This window comes from Heptranchias perlo, chromosome 17, assembly GCF_035084215.1.
Source record: "Heptranchias perlo isolate sHepPer1 chromosome 17, sHepPer1.hap1, whole genome shotgun sequence".
Lineage (NCBI taxonomy): Eukaryota > Metazoa > Chordata > Chondrichthyes > Hexanchiformes > Hexanchidae > Heptranchias > Heptranchias perlo.
This window is the reverse complement of record NC_090341.1, coordinates 36,880,237-36,903,221: the sequence shown is the minus strand read 5'-3', so window position 1 is coordinate 36,903,221 and position 22,985 is coordinate 36,880,237. Positions and strand designations below refer to the sequence as shown.

Below are 22,985 nucleotides of genomic sequence, written 5' to 3'. Positions count from 1 at the left end.
ACAAAACCCTGGTTAGACCGCACCTGGAGCACTGTGAGCAGTTCTAGGCACCACACCTTCTGAAGGACATATTGGCCTTGGAGGGAGTGCAGCGAAGGTTTACTAGAATGATACCCAGACTTCAAGGGTTAAGTTACGAGGAGAGATTACACAAATTGGGGTAGTATTCTCAAGAGTTTAGAAGGTTAAGGGGTGATCTGATCGAAGTTTATAAGATATTAAGGGGAACAGATAGGGTGGATAGAGAGAAACTATTTCCGCTGGTTGGGGATTCTAGGAGTAGGGGGCACAGTCTAACAATTAGAGCCAGACCTTTCAGGAGTGAGATTAGAAAACATTTCTACACACAAAGGGTGGTAGAAGTTTGGAACTCTCTTCCGCAAACGCTAGCTCAATTGCTAAATTTAAATCTGAGATTGATAGCTTTTTGGCAACCAAAGGTATTAAGGGATATGGGCCAAAGGCAGGTATATGGAGTTAGATCACAAATCAGCCATGATCTTATCAAATGGCGGAGCAGGCTCGAGGGGCTGAATGGCCTACTCCTGTTCCTATATGCCTATGTTCCTAATTGTTCTCCTAAATTCCAGACAACAGCAGTTTCTATTCCTGTTATTTTATAATCACCCAAAATATAGAGGAATTCAGGCGATTTGTGGACATTAGAAAATTGAAAATGCTTCTTAAAAAGGAGAAACTCAACATTGCATTTTGCTTCCATCATCAGAGTTACCTTTTCCGGAAGACTGCCATCATAAATTAAATATGCTTACTTATACCTAGCCATTAGAGAGAGAGTCACACATTGAATTTCTTCAAATTGTGGATACCTGCTCCTGGTACATGGTTTAAATTATTGGGCTAACTTCAGCCCCAAGGATCTTTTCTAGATATTTGCACATCTGCACCTAATAGGCTACACGCTGACCTATCTATTTGCCGAACTTCTGAGATTGGGAACTTTAATCCATACTTCACTGAACTGAACCTCATATAGAAATCACAGGACATTAACTTTACCCCGAGTCTAGCTCTTTTAACAGAGATACATTTATCAAGGATTCAGAAACAGCTGATATCTTATGGCCTTGATTACAGTTATGACCAAAGCCAATCTCAGAACCTTGAGACTGAAAGCAGCTTGCAACTTTCTAGATGGAATTTTAACTGGGAACAGGATTCAGAGGGCTGAGGGAGGAAGAATGACAGCTTAATCAGAGCATTTGGAGGGGGGAAAGAGTGCCTTCTTGAACCGAGGGAAGGGGGAGGACTGCTAGGTTAAATTGAGGAGCAGAAAGAAAAGAATATCTCTAAACTGGATATGGGGTTGAATGGGGTGCAGTGGCTTTGTGAAATGTGTCTAGAGGGAATAGAGTGCCTTTGTGAACTTGGAGAGGGGATTGGAGGAGAAGGGTAATTATGACTTCTTAAAAACTGGAAATGTTGACAATCCAATATCACTTTATTTTATCCTTTTTCATAGATTAAAATCACACTAATTGTGATGTGCAATAGCATTTAAAATGAACAAGAGTGCCATTTTAATGAAAAAATTGATTTTCTTTCATAAGAACATGCCTTTGCGCACCCCCCCCCCCCCCCCGGTTAAAGAAACATACCACCAGTTAGTGTAACATTTGCAAGGAATCTATACAATTCTAAATTTACCATGCAGAGCCCTGATGGGAATGATTGGTTGGTCAATAAATCTGGGTTTTCAATCCCTTATTTGCATATTATGGAATTTTTACAAAACCTGGGGAGAATCCTTTCTTCCCAAGAATAGATTATCTGCTGTTACTGGAGTATAACAAAAGTGTGAATTCCAAGAGAACAGTTCTCAATAAAATTTAGCAAATATCATTTTGTTTTAGATTTTAAAAATGCAATGCCCATGTTCAATGTAGATTTTAAATATGCTGGAAAATGCACCAAATAAAGTATCAAAAATCAAAATTTTCTGGGGGTGGGGTGCCTTCACCACTTGTGGCTTTCATGTACTAACTTTTTTTTCTTGAATAGTAGTAAAGGAATGTTGGGTATACCTTGAGTTTAAGGTATAAGCCCATGTCAGTGTCCCACTGCAATCACTCTGCAATTACTTGCTATTTGCATGCTAATATTCAGTGCCATTTTTAAGTTGCTAGCTTTATGGGGGCTTTGTCAGCTTTTGCTAGTTTTCTAAGTTGGCTTGTGTGCATTCAAGTTTTGAGAGAATGCAGTTCAATATTCTATTTCTAAATAGAAACTAACCAAAATTACAAATGGAATATATAAAAGTTTGTAGCTGGTCGAACACCAGTAACATTGTCAAGGGAAATAAGCACATTATAGGGTTGCTGCTAAGCTGTCCCAAACAGTGACTGCTATGGTCAGGGTAGGTGGTCCTACCATAATCATTTTAGCATATTTAATATTGTTCAGCTATGAAAATGCTAGTTTTATTAAACTGCTCAGTTGGGACAGAATTAAGTAAGTGTGGCACTGAGGAGATAAATCTAAAGGGTGAAAGAAAAGGAACTCTCGTGTAACATTTCAAAAATAGCCATAGGACATTCAGTGCAAATTCTTTGACGAGTGGACATGCTAACTCAGAATGAGTGGAGAAAGCTTTAATGAGGAAAAATAATGATAATTTCACTGAGTTAAACTTTTCTACAACAAGGACTACACTTATGACATCTACATATATGTATTTTAAATCACAGACCACTAGCAGTACCAGGACAATATAATTTTGTCTAAAAATGGACTTTGCATGAATTATAGTCAATGATTTTGAAAAAGTATTTTCCATTACATTTCTCTTGAACCGGCTGCCACTCAACTCCAGCTAGAAAAGTAAGACAGTTTGGGCAGTAGGTTTCTTCACAAAGATTGTCAGTGCCACTCCATGAGCAGCTAGCAGGGGATATGATTTGAGTATGGAGTGGGAGGAGAGAGAGGATCAGGTTCTCCCAATTTTCCCATCCTCTTCCCATGAAAGAACAAATGCTCTGTTACATTGTGGTGCTTTTTCTAGTGGTTTGACTGAGAGATGTTGTTAGCTCACCCAACCAAGCCAAGCAAATTTGAGTAACAGACGGTCTCAAGATTCAGAACTGTGGGCTTTGGTTAGGAATTGAGCAGTGCTTTGAATGACAGCCTTTTAATGGCATGTGACGTGAGTGTTGAAAAAGTAGTTTCAGCAGGAATAATGCAGTACAAGTCATACACCACTGGAAAAAAAACAACTACATATATGGTATAATATTGCATACCCTTGGTAGTTCTCAAAGAATGGAATATCTAATGTAGAGAAACAATAACCACTCAGCCTGATGTTTTCTGTTATCAAAAGCACAGATTGTTTGTATCACGTGTTAGGCTTTTTAAAGATCTCACTCATGTATGAAAGTGGTTTAGATTTTAAGCCTGTATTTATTCCAAATCTTTTCTTTAACTCCAGAGTAAAGATTAAAATAAGCTCTCCAACATTATAAATTTTATTAAAAAGGAGCTGGTCAACATACAGAAAATATACCTACCACTGCATAATGTCTGGATTTCAGTGCCATTTTATGTCAAAAGACTGTAACATCTTTGTAAATAGGAGTGCAGAACATTTGCTGGTAGCAATTCAGAGTATCAATGGAGCATACATACTGTTTTGTTATAAATATTTTGCTTTGTAAAATTGAAATTTATATGGCAATTTCAATTGGTATCTCAACACAAAATGTACCGATAGTTAACCTGAATTCCATAGTGATTGAGTTAGAGCTTGCATGCTTGGCAACTTGGTAATTATTTTCCTATGTCGAACAGAATAACCCATGCAATTGATAAATATTAATATTGTCTTATTACCAAGGAGAAGTGGGCTCTGATGATTAATCATTGTGCAGGGTAACAGATGTCAGAATGTGAGCGTACTGTTTATTAGCAGAATTATGCATCATTAAGTGCTACCTTTAAAGCAAGCTGAGAATACCAATTTTTGTTGTTAAGAGATTTCAGTTTGCAAATTACCGTTTTATTCAATCTGGCAGTTTACAGACAGACCAAAATTAACATTGCACTTTGCAAGGTGTTTCCATTAGGTGCAGTGCTGTTTTACATTTCTCATTTCACATAGTTAATAATAAAAAATAATATCTATAACAATGGGTAAAAAATACTCGCCAGGGATTTATGAACACTTTAGGGAACTTATAAACCTGTTCAACAGCACCTAACAGGTGATCAATATAAAAATTAATATGTTTGGCTTATGGAGCTGCTCTGCTGTAGGAAACAATGTGCAGTGTATGCTGTCTTAAAGGCTAATTCATTTCCACAGTAACTTTGCTAAACTGGTAGAAAAAGATGTGATATGGGGAATACCTGAGCCTGGGTTGAAATATATAATTATGGTGGAAAATGCATTCAAGGCAACACCCTAAAGACATTTAATTTGAAATAGGTTTCATATAGCTTAGAAATTCAGTTTTTTTTTAAAATAGTGACCAGTTTTGTTTTAAAAAAATCTCTTGCATTTTAAAGATTTAGTAAGAAAAGTGTAAAATATAAAGAAACGTTAATGTCAAACTATTCCCAAAACCTTATGAATTAGAACAAAGAAATGTTTCTGCTATCAGTCTTGAAAATAGCAAGAGGATGAGACAGTGCTCCAGATTCCTGGCTGTCTATAGTGACTTTTTTTTAACCCTGGCATTTAACCAGCAGCTAGTTGAAGTAAAAAAGCAAGTGTTCTTAACTATTGTTAAAACATTTGGATCATATTTTTAGATATTCAGTTAAAAGTAAACTGGTCTTTTGAGGTGAGGGAGGGAGCACTATGGTACTTGTCCGTATTCTTACAGCTTTCCTCATGGCACTTTTTAAAATATCCTAATACATTTCCGTCAGTGAACACAACATCATATTGTATTAACAATGCTTTACTTATTCTTTTACTGGGAAATGTAGCTATTGTCAAAACATTACAGCTTTTGTTCTTATTTAATATGCATTAGATTTTTTTAAGGCATGTTATAAAGACTGTTTTTGTTTGGTTTTTGTAGATCACAAATCTCGAGTTTATATAATTACATCATGCTTCCCTAGTCTTAATATTTGATAGAGGACAAGGCTTGTGATTAAAATTCTATTTACTGTGCAGTGAGCCAAAAGATCTAAAGGAAAACCAAATAGCTTGAAAATTACTAAACTAAACCATGTCTGTTTGCCTTTATAGTTCTTCACTTGTGTTTGGAAAGGTTATTTAATAGGCCTGATCTGTGATGGAATTCTGTAATTGTGTAGTGTTTTAAAGTAAGCAAGTGCATAACCTCCAGATAATGACTATTAGCAGGACTCTGGTAATTGGAGAACTTGTGAACAAGGAGGTGCAGAAGGGTGAGGTGTTAAACATGGGTGATACACTTTTCACCTGAACCCTTCTGCCTCCATTGCTATAGCAGGCTGAATCTCATCAGCAGTAATTGATGCCGTTATCAAAAAAAAATTGAAAAGTGACACTTCCAAAGCAATTGACAGAGTTGACATTCCATTAATTTGTTAACGCAATTCGCAAGTGATTGTCACAGATGAAACACCTTTCCCCATGATGCCCGTATTGGTGCTTTTTTTCCTACCGACTGCAGTCATATTTAATTTGGAAACTCTGTTCCTTTGGCAAATTAGCAATTAGAACAATTTTGTAGGAATATGTATATGTGTCATTAGTTTTCCTCCAAATTAATAGCAAGAGCAGAGGTCAGCCTGAAATTTTCCAGTTGACTGGAGTGCCTCTGTTGAGATTTGTAGCTTGTTTGGAACGGCTGCAGCTGCAAGCTAGAACAGAGCAGCTGCTTACAGCCACTCTGGCTTCAGAGCTCCACTTTAATTAGTTTACCTCATAGCTATTATTGCTAATATCACTGCCTCCCCCTCAAAAAATTACTGTTTCGAAAAAAAAATTCTTCACACATCTTGTGTCACTATAGGCTGATGATGGGGTCAGTTTGATGCAGCGTTTAATCATTAGATCACCTCCATAAGCATCTCCTAATTAGAGTCCTTTCAATACAATTTCATCTTTTAATTAGCTGAGATTGTCTGCTTCCTCTGTAGCTTATTAGTGGCAGCACAGTGGTAGGTGTGAATCACACTGTTATTTGTCAAGCCTGTTAAAGCTTTCCCTTTTCTCCTGTCTGTTGTTTTTTCCACCATTACCCAAATCTCATCCTCAATCTATCTTTGTAGCTGAACCTGGTATCGAATGTCACGTTGTCAAAGACAGCATGTGAGGCATCTCCGCAGAGCTTACCTCACACCCCTACAACACCAACAACCCCCATTACCCCTGTCACACAGGGACCCTCTGTTATTACCCCAACCAGCATGCATAGTATGGGACCCATCCGAAGGCGGTACCCAGACAAGTACAATGTGCCAATTTCCTCAGGTAGGATTGTTTGTTCTTGTAGCTGTCGATGTATTCATTCTTCTCTTTGTAACTATTATCTGATGAAAGATAACTTTTAAAATTATAATAAGAATATGAGCGTTAATTGTAATATATATATATATTTTAAAAAGTGCAACTTTAATAGTGATATGTTTTTTCGATACATCAGGATTTAATAAACTTCTATGGCTATTTACAGACATTGCTCAGAATCAAGAGTTTTACAAGAATGCAGATGTTAGACCTCCTTTCACATACGCTTCATTGATAAGGCAGGTGAGTACAATGCTTTAGTTTTTGAAAACAATTTTGATATTCAGATACTTAAATAAGAACACAGATTTTGTCACTTAAAATTCACAAAAGCTAATTTGCAAATTGATAAACAACAAATGATATAAATTATTACTGTGACTCAGTGCTCAAAATGTTAAAGCACCTCTAAATATTATGCATCTTGCTACTGCTAGTTTTTGCTTGAACAAAAATGTATAATTATAAAGACATTAATTTGGTAAATATGAAAAGAATCCAGTCAAGGCCCTTTCTCTATCTTTGAATGTTATAATTCACATTTTCTTTATCTACATTAAAACACAATTTTTCTGTTGAAATAAGGTAATTTAAGAATATGAATTTCTTCCTCTTAAGTTTGTATATTTCAATTAATAAAATATATTTTTTAAAAGAAACATCTGTGATTATCATAACACAAATTGTATTTTTGTCTCAGGCAATTCTTGAATCTCCAGAAAAGCAGCTAACACTAAATGAAATATATAACTGGTTTACACGAATGTTTGCCTACTTCAGACGCAATGCAGCTACATGGAAGGTAATCAATTATAATTAAAAATAAAAATGTTCTTAATCGGTTCCATGTTTTAAAATCTGAGAGTCCCAGCCATTCACTAGTCCAAAGTAAACAAGACATTGCACCTGACTTTGGGTATTTGCCACCAATTTTCAGTTATCTAAGCACCTATGCTGAGACTCATAATTCAATTCCTTTGGTCTATATAACATGATGAAAGAAATTGTGATAGATGTTTTCACCTGTGTCTTTATTGTATTTTATATATGATAAACATGCAACACTGCTAGTGCACAACAATACTAGATAATCATTTTGTCATCTGAAGTGAATGTGCTGTAAATGTTCAGGCATGATCCACTAATTAGATGAAAGAATGGCTGTTTGCCTTGCAATGCAAACAGAAGCTGTCCTTGTGCTTCACATCCTCTCCACATACCATAGTTCATCCCACAGTCTGTACTTGCCACAAGTGTTGGAGCTGTGGCTGCTCATCTGGAACCTGTAGAATAAAGGAAGAAGATATCATGTCAGTGCAGGACATACAATTTGTTTATGCAGATAAAACGTTCATTTATCTCTTTCTGTGAGCACAATACTCATTTGCTGAACTGTAAGTGCCTACGGTCAACAAAAAGGGCACTTTAGGTGAAATATTTTCACAAGTAGCATAGCTGTTATGTTGCAAACTCAAAACTGAGCAAAGTCAGTTAAAGGAAATCCGTCAAGGACACTACATTAAGCAACTTGGTAACTGTTTGATGTTCCAATGCATTAAACCAGTGTCATTCCTCAATTTTATTTTCAAATTCTAAGGCACAATGCTTCTCAAATGAGCCCTAACATAAAAGAAGTGGCCTTTGTTGAAATTATTACCCATAGAGCTGTCAGTCATCATATAGGCACACCTAGGACCACAGACTATGGTGACGCTGGCACCCATGGCCCCAATCATACCCATATTGCTGACTGAAAGACCTAAAGATAAATTGATACAATAAACAGCGCTGCCATGTCTTCCTGTGGCATTGCTGATGATTCCACTGCTCCCAATCATAGCCTAGAGTATCAGAGCCCAGTTCTGCTGGTGGTGAATGGCTGGCTGACTGCTGCTAGTGGTTGACTAGCTCCTCGTGGTTGTCTGCTGGTTGTGGTTGGGTGGCTTCTGGTGGCGGCTGGCTGGCTGACTGCACGCTGGCAGGTTGGCTAGCCTTCCTGGTCCGAATGGCTCAGCTATTCCTCACTGATCCATCAAGACTGCTGGTTTTGTGTGTGTTATGGTGTGTTTTTGCACATCATGAAATAATATACAATTCATAGACTATAAATATCTATACACACACTCCAAAATTGCTGGCAATGTATTAACGTGTCAGTTTTTTTTGAGGGGGGTGGGCGTGTGCTCCCAGATCTCCTAGAAAATAAATCTTTTGTATGTCTCCTTATAACAACACTGGTTGTAACCATTTTTCTGCTTGTCCTGCACTTTCTAATTCTTTGTCTTTCTGTCTGTCCTCAAATCTTTCTGTTTCTATTTTTGTCTCCCTTTCTTTTCAGTTTCTCTCTTTTTTTCACTGCATAGCTCTAACTAACTTTCTATCATTGTTTCTATATATCTCTTTGTTTCTGACACTTTTTCTCACTTTTTTTCTCCCTTTTCTGTACGTTTGAGCTACCTTCTCCCTCTCATATATCTCCTGATTCCTCTATATGTCTCTCACACAGATTATCTCTGTACGTGTCTCTGTCTCTCTCTTGCTCCATCTTTTTCTGCATTTCTTTCTTGACTCACCTTCCTTCTCACTTCCCATGAAGACCTGAAGCTAGACTCCAGCTCTAACCCTTTAGTAACTGCATAAATGATCTCATCTCTTCCTGGGTATGAAGGAGAGAGTGGGAAAGGGAGAGTTGGCGGTCTCAAGGCAATAGGAAGCAAGAGGGGTCACAGTTTGGGTTTATGATGCACCACTATTCATAATCTAAGTCGGACCCAACCCTCTCGTGTCCACCCAATGCAGGGCTGACTCAATGCTCCAGTTCTCACCCTACGCAGATTCAACTCAATGCTCCACTCTGAATGCTGGTTCCTGACTTTCTCACCCAGATGTTTGTCCTGCCTAGTACAGGCACTCTTGGCTACCCTGGATTCAGGGCCATGGCTCCTGCTGGCTCTCGGCCAAGCCTGGCCCCAAATCTGCCTGCAGCTCTTGAAGTGTACAAAGAAATATATAACGAGAACTGATGGACAGTCCTGAAAAGGTAGTCCATTTTCTAGCATCTGATCAGTCCCTGCTAAACATCTAACCAAATGGACCAATAGAATTTCTTAAATTCGTAATAAGGCACATTTGTTTTTATAATACATGTAGATAGATTATTTCCCTCGTCCTCTCCTAAAGGTATTGCCTCTTGATGGGCTATAGAGCCACAGGTCCTTATCATCCTCCAGTATGTTGCTCAAGTTGTTGTTCCCATGTGAACATGGCCAGTGAGTGTTGGCAGACTATTCAACCATAAGGGACAATAATTCAAAGCCCAATCCTGTCATCACCTAATATCCAACTCCCTTTTGTATACCTATAATAAATCCATACTTACCACACATTCTAGCTGTTATTTTTAAAAGTCTAAATTTTAGCCTAGATTACACATTTTTTCATATTTACAGCCCAAATTACATTTGCGTATACACTATACATTATTAATGTAGGTGACGTCTGTTACTTGAACAACATACAAAATTGCAGCAAATTAAAAGTAACAACACTGCAAAACAATTTACATTTCAGAAATTGTTCCCGTTCTAATTATAATGAAACCTGTTCTAAGTTTACAGCTCTCAGGCCCAACAACACATTTAGGAATTCAGGCTAGAACCGATATTAAGACATTTGTTAACTTACACATAGCCAGAAAGGTGATTGTCATAGACCAGTGCACAAAAAATGTTACCATATAAAATTATTAAATAATATTGCATAATGAGTTTCTAGTCACTGAGCAATTCTGATAGGAAAATAATGGTCACACAACAGAAATTGACTCTTTTATTTTAAAAAAGTAGTCGTTACTCGTACTTGTAACATATTTTGCTGAATTGTATCAATACCTGCATTGCAGTTAGATCTGTTGCTTCAAATTAGTGGAAGAATCAAATGGGTTTTATCAAAATAGATAATGAGGACAAATGGAAAATCTTTATTATGAGGGAAGGGTAAGTCCCTATTTTGTTTCACAAGGGCTGGAAAATTTTTTCTTTGTGTCCTACTTGGCAAAGCTGCTCGTTTCAGAAGCTCCACCTAACTCACTTCAGGTGTTTGAAGTCTAGAATGTCAGTGTTACTTTGTTCCTTCAAAATTGTGCCCAAGAAGTCATTACCGCACATGTTAGAGCAGGTGAGTTCACTTGCATTCATTTTCATGCATAAAGTTAGAAAATAAGGTTTTAAAATGCTGCACACCGTACATGTAGTTTAGAGGCATTTTCAGGAGGGAAAATGAGATCTGAGGACACCTCTTAGAGCAGAAGTTCAACTTCTTTCTTTTGTGTGGAAGATTTATCTTCCTTACCAACATCCAGCCCTTGCATCTATACTGTTCTTAGGATAGGAAGGTCCATTCTTCAGATAACTCCATGAATGTCATTACTGTCATTCTTTTTAATCAACCTACCAGAAGGTGCACTTGAGCAGTACGGGAAGTGATCCTGGCCAGTTTTCATACACTCTACACAGTGGCCATAACTTACCCTCTAGGGAAAGGATGAGTATGAATGTCAGTTAAGACTGGAATTCAAATTCAGATCTTGCAGCCTCAAGTCCAGTGCTTTAATATAGTAGCTGGTCATCCTTGACCTTAATAATTAAAATTGGGATGGAGCTGTACTTTGATATTATCTTTTTTGTGCCTTAACATATGCAATACTACCAATTAGTTACTTGATTCATAAATGCTAAATATTGCTTACCCCAAAACGTAGCCCAATTTTTGTTTTGTATTTTTGCAACCTACCCATAAGTGTTTGTTAGAAAATGAGACTTCTCTCAGCTAAAGATTCTGGAAGATGCGTACACATTATTTAAACTACATGACAGATTTAGTCCATCTTCAACATGTCAGATCTACAGCTGTGACTTTGACAAGTATCAGCTCAATAAATTCATTCAACTCTTTAACAGAATGCTCCACCAACTGCTGACAGTCCTTCCATGGGGCACATTTTAGTGATGAACATTCATCTTCCCTACTGTGACTCAGTCCTGCATGGCAGCATGCAGCATTGTGGAAATACAGAATTGGTTAGCTATGTATGAAAGTGTCTTCCATCTGTTTATGAATAGCCAGTCTGCATATAAATAGCCTGTGAAAAGCAAATATATATGCCTTCAGTAATAACTTGTGATCCTTTCCTTGACTTTACTTTAAACATACTGCTACAGGGCAGAAGCCTCAACTGGTTCTGACAAGTCAGAAGCAATGTCTGTTTACTTTATTTATACTATTTCATTAAGAGTGGAATGCAGCCTAACAAGAGGGTTGTGGCTCTGTAAGGTGCTACTGTGTTCACTTATGGGTAAGGTTTTCATAGGACTACTCAAAATGGGTGATGCCACAGTTATTCTGAAGCAATAACTTGAAAAATTAACCCCTTCTCTAGTCATTTTAATTTTGGTTTAAGTCTTTGGTAAGTGACTGCTATTTATTAAACAGATTACCAAAAAGAAAAGATTGCAGAATATTGCCATTTCACCAAATATAGATATTTTTTCAATCCCTAACTGTATAATACACACACTAGCTGGACTTATGGCAATAGTTTTGCTTTATCTATCAACAACTCAGAATTTAAAATGTGTATATGTGTATATATATATATATATCTATATATATATATATACATACACACATGCTTTAGCCAGATGTGATTTCATTGTCAACTCTGGGTGGCATGGTAGATGAGCATTGCTTTTCACCTTTGTAAGCATTATTCACATCCTGTCTGGGCATGTAGGATAAAGGTGTCCTTTGACTGAAGGCTGTTGAATCCCAAGTGGAATTAGTTTGGCCAGATTAGTTATCTGCAGCCAAAACACACACAAGCCTTGAATTCAGCTCTAAATTGGTAATCAACTGTTAAACAGTTGCAAGGATGGAATATTTGGTAGATGGTAATATAAGAAAAAGAAGAGAGGGGCTTGTTTAAAATTGGGTTTAAGCTGCATTGTTGGAACAACGAATGGTACTCATTATACTGTATGTGAGACCTGCCATGTAGGAGTGAGCTCCAGAATAGTTTCCAAATCAATCTGAATTTGCTAATTCAGATCTATTCATGGTTTCTTCCCCTTGCAAATTTGCTCAGTTCATGCATCACTTTTGGTTATTCCAAATAAGTACAATGATGCACATTGTGTCCAGTAATACTGTAAATAATCAAAGTATGAATCTGAACTTTGTATTCAGATTCCACTTACATGCTGATTCCTAATGCCAGTCATTGAATGGAAAATGTTCCTATCCCCATGCATTGTCATTTCTTCTAAATTTTAATGAGAATATCTATAGGAAAACTTGCTTGTGTGTTATAGTATTTGGAATTGTGTTACAGTGGTATCAACCAACCAACTAAATTTTACTTTTTAGCTGTAGAGAAATGGCACAGTTGCATTCTTTTTCCACAAACTATTTAACTGCGATAGACCAAAGACTTAATTATCGATTGAATATGGAAGTTTGACAAGAGCCTGCCATTATTGCAAACACCGACAGCAAGATTGAATTCTGTGATTCTTCAGTCTGGCCCTGGCAACACCTATAATTTATACTTCCTTTCTTTTAGATACGATATTGAATGTTTTCTTCTTTGTACTTACTATAGAATGCAGTGCGCCATAATCTTAGTCTTCACAAGTGTTTTGTTCGAGTAGAAAATGTTAAAGGGGCAGTATGGACAGTGGACGAAATAGAGTTCCAAAAACGAAGGCCACAAAAGATCAGTGGGTATGTCCACCATGTTTGATTGCTTGAACCTCCTAGCATAGCTAGCTCCCGTGTAGTTTAACCTACAGCTTATGGCTGCTTGCAGGTGATGGAGGGGAGGGTGTCGCTTGGTTATATTCTTGCTGTCTAGGAAAATGTGGGGCATGGAAAGCAAGTGCATTGTCACAGGGTCCTTTCCCCTTGTTTTCCAGTCTGTGTATGCCATGGTGCCCACCCCGTGTTCTTTCCATCTGCTTGCCTAGTGTTCTGCATCATATGCTTCTGCTTGCAGGCTACACATATTAACCCCACAAACCATTTGCTTATTTCATTTTTTTTTCTCCTTTCCCTTACCCACCCCTTGTGTGTGATTTTTGTTTTCTCCCAAATCCCATTGCCCTTGTTTGTCTTTCCATCGCATCTGCTTGACTGCTGCTATAATCCCAGGGTGCCATACGCACCAATTTGTCACTGCATAAGTGCTTTATCAGAGTAGAGGATGAGTTTGGGTCCTTTTGGACTGTTGATGATGAAGAATTTAAACGTGGTCGCCACATTCAACGAGGCCGTCCTCGAAAATACTACCCTGATGAAAGCTTTGATGAACAATTTGCACAGTAAGAGCTTTTGCTTGCTACTATTTTGCTTCTGCTTTGCATTGCATGGTTACCATCTGTCAGATTGTCCTGAGTATTAATATGATAAAATAAGAATAACTGTTTCTATACTATAACATATGTTGTTGAATTAAAGCTGCAAAACCTTTTATTGACCAAATTGCAATTTATTCAAAATATAGTGTTCCTATAATGAACAGGGCTCTATTTCTAGAAAATGTTGCCAATAATTGGTTAGAGAAGGTTCAGGTCGCATCACAAAATGTTGTTCCAAACTCAACCCTGCAGCCCACTATTGTAACTTCTCCCCATTCTTATTTACAGTGTGATCTCAAGAATCAAATGCATTACTCAAGAAGAATTTCATATGAGGAGGTCTTAATCCTACAACCCTTGTAACTGAACATTGACATAGCAAGAATTTGGCCTTTGGTTTTTGCAGTCAATATAGAAAGGTCACTGGTTACTAGTTAAACCATCAGATCAAGTCTATATAGATGAAGCAAGACAAAAATATATTAAAAATGTAAAATCATTTGAGCAATGTACTTCACAAATATTTAAACATGTACAAAACATCCATCATGAAAAACGCTGTACAAAGCTTCCAACATATGCATTATCCCACTTCAAATGTGAAAGTTAACAATGTATTGTATAGTAAGTGTCATTTTCACCAAGTGCAAAGGTTCAACTCTGATACAATTCGAGCTCAGAAGAAAGTAACATCACCTATATCCATGTTCCCCACAATATTGTACAAAGTAAAACAAATTCAAACACTTAATCTACCAACTAGTTATGATGGCAATTTAACAATTCATCAAGGTTATTAGGCCAACACAGTCACACATCACTCTATACCATAATTCAACTGGTATGGTAGATGACACCACAACTTCTCACATTAAAACTACCGTTTCAATAGTTCCAAGTTAATTCTGTACAAATTCACTGGTTTCATTGCAGTGCAGATCAGGTTATACACAGTAGAATTTTCAATCAAAGTGACTGCACAGTCATGGAAAAGAGTGTATGATTTATCTGCAAGCTTGGTGTCTCCATGCAGCAAAATATTAATTCAATACATTTATGCTTATTTTCAGTGCAGATGGATGGGTGGGAGGGAGAATTTCTGAAAAGATAGAATCCTTGAATTATCTCATATCAGAGTATTCAACTCCTAACCAGATGTACTAAATTCAAATTGCAGTAGAATGTAGTGACACTTATCAGATGAGTGTCACAAGATTTTAGTCCGACTACTGCATGGAGTAGTTTAGAGTAGTGGAGGACTCCACTTTGGGGGAAGGAAAAACTGTCATTTTGGCAGTCATGCCTCTCAGAACTACAGCTTCTGTTATTTGATTGTGTAGGATTCTACAGCCCATCCCCTGCTGCCCTGCTGGCAGAACAATTCAGTATGTGGTTGTAGTAGCAGATGGCCTAAAAGGGGAAAAACAAGGGCATAGAATAAATAGGTGTGGGCCAGGGAACAAATTCTTATTTGACAAGATGATTAGAATAAGATGATAACCTGAACCTTTTCTTTAATATTTTAAAATCTTTGTGATATACAAACAGTCCATTCCAAACATTGAAAAAAATACTCTGCTCTCAATACATATTTCAACTACAAATAGTAATCCAATTGTTTCAAACCTAAATGGAGCCTTCTTATTATCTGATCACTTTGATCTTTATTCATTGTATAACAAAAATGTGTGCTGTCCTTATGGCTCAGTAGTAAATGCACTGCATGATATGGTACCAAGCCAAGCAGACAAGGAGGTCTTAAATTCATTTCTTAATCTGTGTATTGCAGCTGATATTGGCATTGGTATGGGTGCAAAAAATGACCTGATTTAGGGTGCAGATAAATGGGGGCATGTGTATGAACATCATTGTTGTCAGACCACAGCACCAGTCCCTCAACCCATATTTCCGTCATATTGCAGCAACCCCCCATTCTGCCAAAAAACAGGACTCTCTCCTCTTTTGTATTTTGAGACTTTAAAACTCCCTCTACTTCTAAATTCCACAATGACATCAGTCCTGAAAAATCTCAGGACCTCTGCCAAATGCTTCCAAACTCCACCATTCTTTACTCAATTCCACCAGACCCAGTACCACCTTGTCCCAATCCTGCCAAACCAGTCAATTCCAGTGCAGCTAAATGCCTGGTAATTACCTGCAATCTGTTACATCATCCCTGTCAAATTTCTATTCATCCTTGACTTCCAAAAAGTTGAGATTAAAATTGAGTACATAAGTTATTAGAATAATTAAAAGAATCAAAGCCACTGATTCACATTTTTAATGGGAAAACGGGCACAATCACAAAATGCAATTCCCAAAACACCAGTAAAAAAATTACATATTGATGTATTCAGTCACTTTAAGTTAGCAGCCTTCATAATGGTACATGATATGTTACATGGTATAATATCACTGAAGTGAAAAAACTGCATTTCTTCCAACTCACCATGAGCATTGCCATGGGAAATCCACTAATGTGTGTCCTCTTGTGTATATGTGTGTGTATGTATGTATATATATAAAAAGCCAAAGTCACTTTTCTTGATTATAGTATCTCGGCAAACTTCTAATTAAGCAATGTTGATGCATAACCTACGTGTAAATTCTCTGCCCCGCCGCCCCTCCGCCCCGCCACCCCCCGCCCCCCCCCCCCGCCCCTGCCATGTTAATCTTCATCATTCCTATTCTTGCATCCATCTAAATACCATTCATATTGCATTCATTTCCTGTCTGTCATCTTCTCTTGCAAAGCCTCATCTGCTTAATATCTGTTTCTTCCAGTATTCTTTCTCATTCTCTATGTATGCATTCTCATTTCACTTTTATAAGCCCGGTTAACCTAATACTCTCATTAATCTTATTAGTTTGCTTGCCAAAAAGGCCAAGATAATAAGCGGGCTCCACCTTGTATCCTTTGCACTAAATAAAAAGGCATCCCACAGCTTTAAACTCTGAGCCATAATAATTATTACCCATCATCTCCAAACTTTTTAAAATAGTTGCAAGATCTAGAAACTGCACATTGTATCTGTAATTCCTGACTTTGAATAGTATCAGCAGGTATCCCTGATAAAATTGCATACGTCAGCTACTTTTACTTTGAATTGTATGCACTTGGATATAATGCCACTTTATTTTTGGCACATTACTTTGAATCAAATTATATAGGGATTAAATAGGATTATATTTTGTTCTATGTCTACATCAAAGATCTACAGAGACAAATCCATTTGCTGAATGATATCCAAATAAGTTATTAAATGAATAATATATTTTGTAGTTTGATTTAAAAAAAACTTCTAAAAGCATATTTTTTTAAATCATGCTTTAAATGGACCCAAAAGCAATAAGTAACTTTGAATTTAAATTAATCAGTTAAAAAGTTGGCAATGTCAGTTAAAGAGCTTCTTTCAATTTTAAGACCAGTTTAAAAGTTTTTTTTCTCTGTTAGAAGAATGGAGCCAAATACACTAATACCTGCAGTATGTCAGTTACTTACCCATAGTAAATTGTGAATATTACTTACCTTTCTTTTTCCTATACACAGCAATCCTTCTATTATAAAAAATATACAGACCAGCCTTGCATACGGATCACCACTTAATGCTGCTTTACAGGTAAGATCAACAAATGCGCTGTCTGTAAAGTCCACAGCAAGATTCCTTGCTCACTCCATAGTGAATCTTTCACTAATTAGATATTAAAATTTAATTTCTTTAAAACTTTTTAAGCGCATAAAGCATTAAAGCCCCAGGGCAAACGTATTGTAAGCCACTGGAGCATTAGCTGGTTGTTTCGCATTTTGAATATTGTGGCAAAAATTAAAAGTTCACTTATTAATATTTATCAGTGGTATCATAATTTCCACCATTTTATTTCAAAATTTTGCTTGAGGCAAAAGAACCATAAGTGTAATTACTCCAGCACAACTATTAATGACTGAATGATGGGATGCAGTGTCACATGACCCCCTATAGTTACTGACATTATGGAGAATATACTAAGACAGCATGAATTCTGCTCAGTCTCTGTTATCATTAACCTAGTTTGTATTTTCTGAAAGCGCACAGTTCAATTCATTCGGGATTTTCTGCATTTATATCTTCTCTTTCACTGGTGTGGTTCATTCAACCCTTCTCCGTTGGAAAGGTAGGATGCCCAGGTAATGGATCTTCTCCACCAGCAGCGCCCTGTGATCATTCATGGCAGGAGGTGCAATTACAAGTGGGGCAGTTCAGGTCCTGCCAGATTTTCCTTGCCCTAAAGTGGAACACCATTGTACAACATGGTTAAAAACTGAAAACTCATCTAGCTGAGGCAGACTAGTATAAGTGAGACAGCAAGCAAGAGACCACTTCACTTGATAATTTTTTTTGCTGCAATTTTAGGACTTTAGCAAGCCATTAACAATTAGACTTTCGGAAGAAACATTTATTATTACTTTTCTAACGAAAGGCGGAGTTAAGACCATGCAACTTGTACAATTGCATGGGTCCCCTGAGCCAGTTAGGGTCCCCAAGGGAATCCGGCCAGCATGACTCAGCCCTCAGTTCAGAGTGCCGACGCACAAATATGGTCGACCCCAGAACCTGTAAACTGTGCAGCCTGAGGCGGAATCCCCAATCCTGGTTACGCAGTTCATCCTGCCTTACACGTCATTCAGCTCCATAGAGGCTTTCCCATTGACAGTCGTGCAAGGGCGAGCCCTACTGTTTGTGTGTTTGTGCAACACATCAGTATGTATAGTAAAATGTAGGGGCCCTAAACTGAACTTTTGCATGGGACCCCCGTAATTCAAACACCGCTCTTGTTTCTAATTTATAATATTTGCCAAAATGTAAATAAATGTTACGGTCAGTATAATGCATTCATTTGACTAAGCAGCATGCATGTATACAAATGTTATTGACGATACACACAATATATCTGTAATGTTTTGATTATTTAAACATGTGTTGACCTTTGACATTGAAAAAATGAGAAAGAATGTTAATAGGTGCCTAGAAGGACAATAGTAAATATCATTTGCTGTCAGCTTGCAATCTCTAGAGACACATGAAACAGTTTTAAAGCCTGTTTTATCTTGCAGAAGATATTAAAATTTGCAAGCAGTTTTGTAGCTTTTTATATATATTATGAGCCGTAGAGGCATAAAATAATGCTGCCAGCAATCGCCAACTTCCATGCATAGCGTCATGGTATTTAACCAATGGGTAATCGTAACATTTAACATACTCGCTGTATTTACAAAGAGCGAAGATATTTACATTTAGGTGCTGTCCTCCTGATGCAAATAATGTATTGGGCATCTAGTTGAAAACATTGAATAGAAAATATATATTAATATATATATGCATATTAATAGACATATAGTTGGAAAGTTTTGGAAAAAACATTCAGTAATAAAAGTGAATTTGTGAGCGTGAAGTAGCGCATTGAGGCCCAACCTGTTTTCCCAGAAAGTGAAAGACCATAATTTAAATCTGCATTCCTGCACACAGTGAGTTCCTAATCTCAATCTTGTCATTTAGGCCGAAATTACCAAAGTAAGTACCTGGCAGGTGAGGTTCCACACCAGGAGTGCGCATTCATAAAATTGGCCCTTACATTTTCCTCTACTAATCCTGTCATTATAAACAAGTGACAGTTCAGTTTAAAAAAAAAACAAATTTAACTTTATACACAAAGGAAAATTTAATCTAGGTTCCTCCCCACGAGGACAGAGAGAAGGTCATCCCAATGCACTTAGCCAAGATGATATGTGGCACCATGGGTACCTGAGAAAGGGGAAGGAGAGAACTTTTTTCAAAAGAAAATCTTAGTTAATCCTTCAGCAGTCTGAATTGAAATCATGCTATGGAGAATGTGCAGTTGATAGTGTGGTCCCATATCCCTTTATGTTGATACACTAAGTAGAAACATAGAAAATAGGAGCAGGAGTAGGCCATTCGGCCCTTCGAGCCCACTCCGCCATTCAATATGATCAAGGCTGATCCTTTATCTCAATACCATATTCCCGCTCTCTCCCCATACCCCTTGATGCCTTTCGTTTCTAGAAATCTATCTAGTTCCTTCTTAAATATATTCAGTGACTTGGCCTCCACAGCCTTCTGTAGTAGAGAATTCCACAGGTTCACCACTCTCTGAGTGAAGAAATTTCTCCTGATCTCAGTCCTAAATGTCCTGAGACTGTGACCCCTCGCTCTGGACTTCCCCAGCCAGGGGAAACATCCTCCCTACATCCAGTCTGTCTAGCCCTGTCAGAATTTTATATGTTTCAATGAGATCCCCTCTCATTCTTCTAAACTCGAGTGAATACAGGCCGAGTCGACCCAATCTCTCCTCATACGACAGTCCTGCCATCCCAGGAATCAGTCTGGTGAACCTTTGCTGCACTCCCTCTATGGCAAGTATATCCTTTCTTAGGTAAGGAGACCAAAGCTGCACACAGGTGTGGTATTTCAAGGCCCTGTATACCTACAGTAAGACATCCTTGTTCCTGTACTCAAATCCTCTTGCAATGAAGGCCAACATGCTATATGCCTTCCTAACTGCTTGCTGCACCTGCATGTTTACTTTCAGTGACTGGTGTACAAGGACACCCAGGTTCCTTTGCACATCAATATTTCCCAATCTATCACCATTTAAATAATACTCTGCCTTTCTGTTTTCCTTTCGAAGTGGATAACTTCACATTTATCCACATTATACTGCATCTGCCATGTATTTGCCCACTCGCTCAACTTGTCTAAATTGCCTTGAAGCCTCTTTGAATCCTCCTCACAACTCATGATCCCACCTAGTTTTGTGTCGTCAGCAAACTTGGAAATATTACAATTGGTTCCCTCATCCAAATCATTGATATATATTGGGACTAGCTGGGGCCCAAGCACTGATCCCTGCAGTACCCCACTAGTCACTGCCTGCCACCCCAAAAGAGACCCATTTATTCCTACTCTCTGTTTCCTGTCTGTTAACCAATTTTCAATCCATGCCAATATTTTACCCCCAATCCCACGTGCTTTAATTTTGCACCCTAACCTCTTATGTGGGACTTTATCAAAGGCCTTCTGAAAATCCAAATAAACCACATCCACTGGTTCTCCCTTATCTATTCTTCCAGTTACAGCCTCAAAAAACTCCAGTAGGTTTGTCAAACATGATTTCCCTTTCATAAATCCACGTAGACTTTGTCTAATCCCATTGATATTTTCTAAGTGTCCTGTTATCACATCCTTTATAATAGACTCTAGCATTTTCCCTACTACTGATGTTAGGCTAACCGGTATGTAGTTCCCTGTTTTCTCTCTCCCTTTTTTAAATAATGGGGCACTTAATAGTTGGACATGTAATTTCTGCACATGATGTGGGCTTCTAGTTGCATTCCGAATGCCGTGTGAGCAGTAGACAAGATGACAACTTTGCTGGAAGGGAGTGGAAGATTAAGGGTGAATCAATCTGAGCCTCATGCAGGCAGCTACTAGTGACTGGTTTAAGAGTGTTGCAAGCCAAGGAGCAGAAGGTTAAAAATAATTAGGTGGTGAACTTCACCGGGGGTTTCTGTGGCACTTCTACTGAAGTTAGGGCTGATAAATGGGAGAACCCCTGTGGAAATTCACAGCTTGGAAGCTGTGATTTGGTGGTGCCGAATTTGGTTTTTAAAAGCCTAAAAATTGTAGGAGGAATGAAAGATTGAGTTCCCAGTTTTGCAGCCCTGGGAAGAAATATGTTAGAAATACTTAGAACTTAGTGGGACTATAGGCCTTGGGACCTAAAGTAGGTGTGAAATACATGTAAATAAAATGATGGCTTTTCTTTTGACTATTTGGTTAGTCCACCTACCATTCTCAGGCCTGATTTCCATTACAATAGTAGCCCGCAGATTATAATATTAAAACTGCCTGCAGTGTTTATACCAGAAGCACACCAGTAAAATGAAGGTAGGAATGAAAGCTGGGTTGCAACAAGAATATTTATTTCCAGTTGTGTCAGGGAGGAACAGGTTGCTTAGTTATTTTTAAAATGACGGCACAGAATTATGACCAACTCATAGATGACTGGACGATTATCTCCATAGCCATTTGAAAACAGATAATCTGAAGATTTACTGCTAAATCTGCCAACTCTAGTCTTTCTGTAATTATTTGCTGCAAATGTTAATACCATTGAGCAAATCTCTCACAAATCAGTCTCTAAATTCTCTGTGTATTTGTATGCTAGTCAAATGTTTAATTAAGACAAGATACACATTTTGAAAATATTTTCCCTGCAATTTTCCTCCTGAAGGTGTTGATTCATGCTGGGATACATTTCCACAGGTGTGGGGTACTCTCTGGTTTCTGACCCCACTCTTCATCTGTGAACCCAGCAAGTTGTGGGCTATACTTCTGGTTTGAAATTTTAACAAAAAGAGTAGATGTCCATAAACAGTGGTGCCCTACCAATCCAAAAATGGGTCTACAAAACTTTATGAAAAGTGAGAGAAAAATCAGATTATCGTTTGTTGATGCTCCCATTAATAAAAAATTTGTGCATTTAGGCAATGTGGGAAATAATCATAGGGAGCATTTATCTCCAGGTCAGGTTTCAAAATATCACCATCAGAGAATAGTACAGACTTTACTGTCTGCAACACAGGTAGCAGCCATTGCTGGGTATCTCACAATGCAACGGCAGAAAGCGGAGAGGGCAAAGGAGGTACATGACTCAAATCGGGCACAACTCCAGCAGTGAATTAACTGCAATGGACTCAGCTACAAAGGAACAGTTCATAATTACATCTGGCCTCATTAGGGAGACTGTTTCTGAGATTTGTTCCCTGATTGAACAGGACCTTCCACAAGCTCTTTCTAGGAATCTACAGAGGATATCTCACAAGCCAGTCTCATTGCCATAATTAAAGCAGTAACTTCAGCCCTATATTGGCATGCAACCAGCTTCATTAACTTAAGCATCAACCAGCACAAGTAGCCAAAGTTTTACTACTTGGTGATTTTGCCAAAGTGCAGAGCACCATTGAATCTTGCACCCATCCTATTCCATACCTAAATAGGAAGGACTATTATCCCATACATTTTCAACAGATATGCAACCCACACAAGAAA

General features: G+C 37.8%; 1 protein-coding gene across 7 annotated transcripts in view; it reads left to right on the top strand.

Moving 5' to 3' along the window:
* The window catches only part of foxp1b (forkhead box P1b), a 413,548-nt gene that overhangs the window by 371,832 nt on the left and 18,731 nt on the right, over positions 1-22,985 (top strand). For all 7 annotated transcript variants that reach the window (XM_067998895.1, XM_067998898.1, XM_067998900.1 and 4 more), the window contains 5 exons: positions 6,229-6,430; positions 6,633-6,709; positions 7,167-7,268; positions 13,125-13,246; positions 17,429-17,498. In XM_067998895.1, the coding sequence (XP_067854996.1) occupies positions 6,229-6,430; positions 6,633-6,709; positions 7,167-7,268; positions 13,125-13,246; positions 17,429-17,498 (573 nt within the window). The remainder of the gene's footprint in view (positions 1-6,228; positions 6,431-6,632; positions 6,710-7,166; positions 7,269-13,124; positions 13,247-17,428; positions 17,499-22,985) is intronic.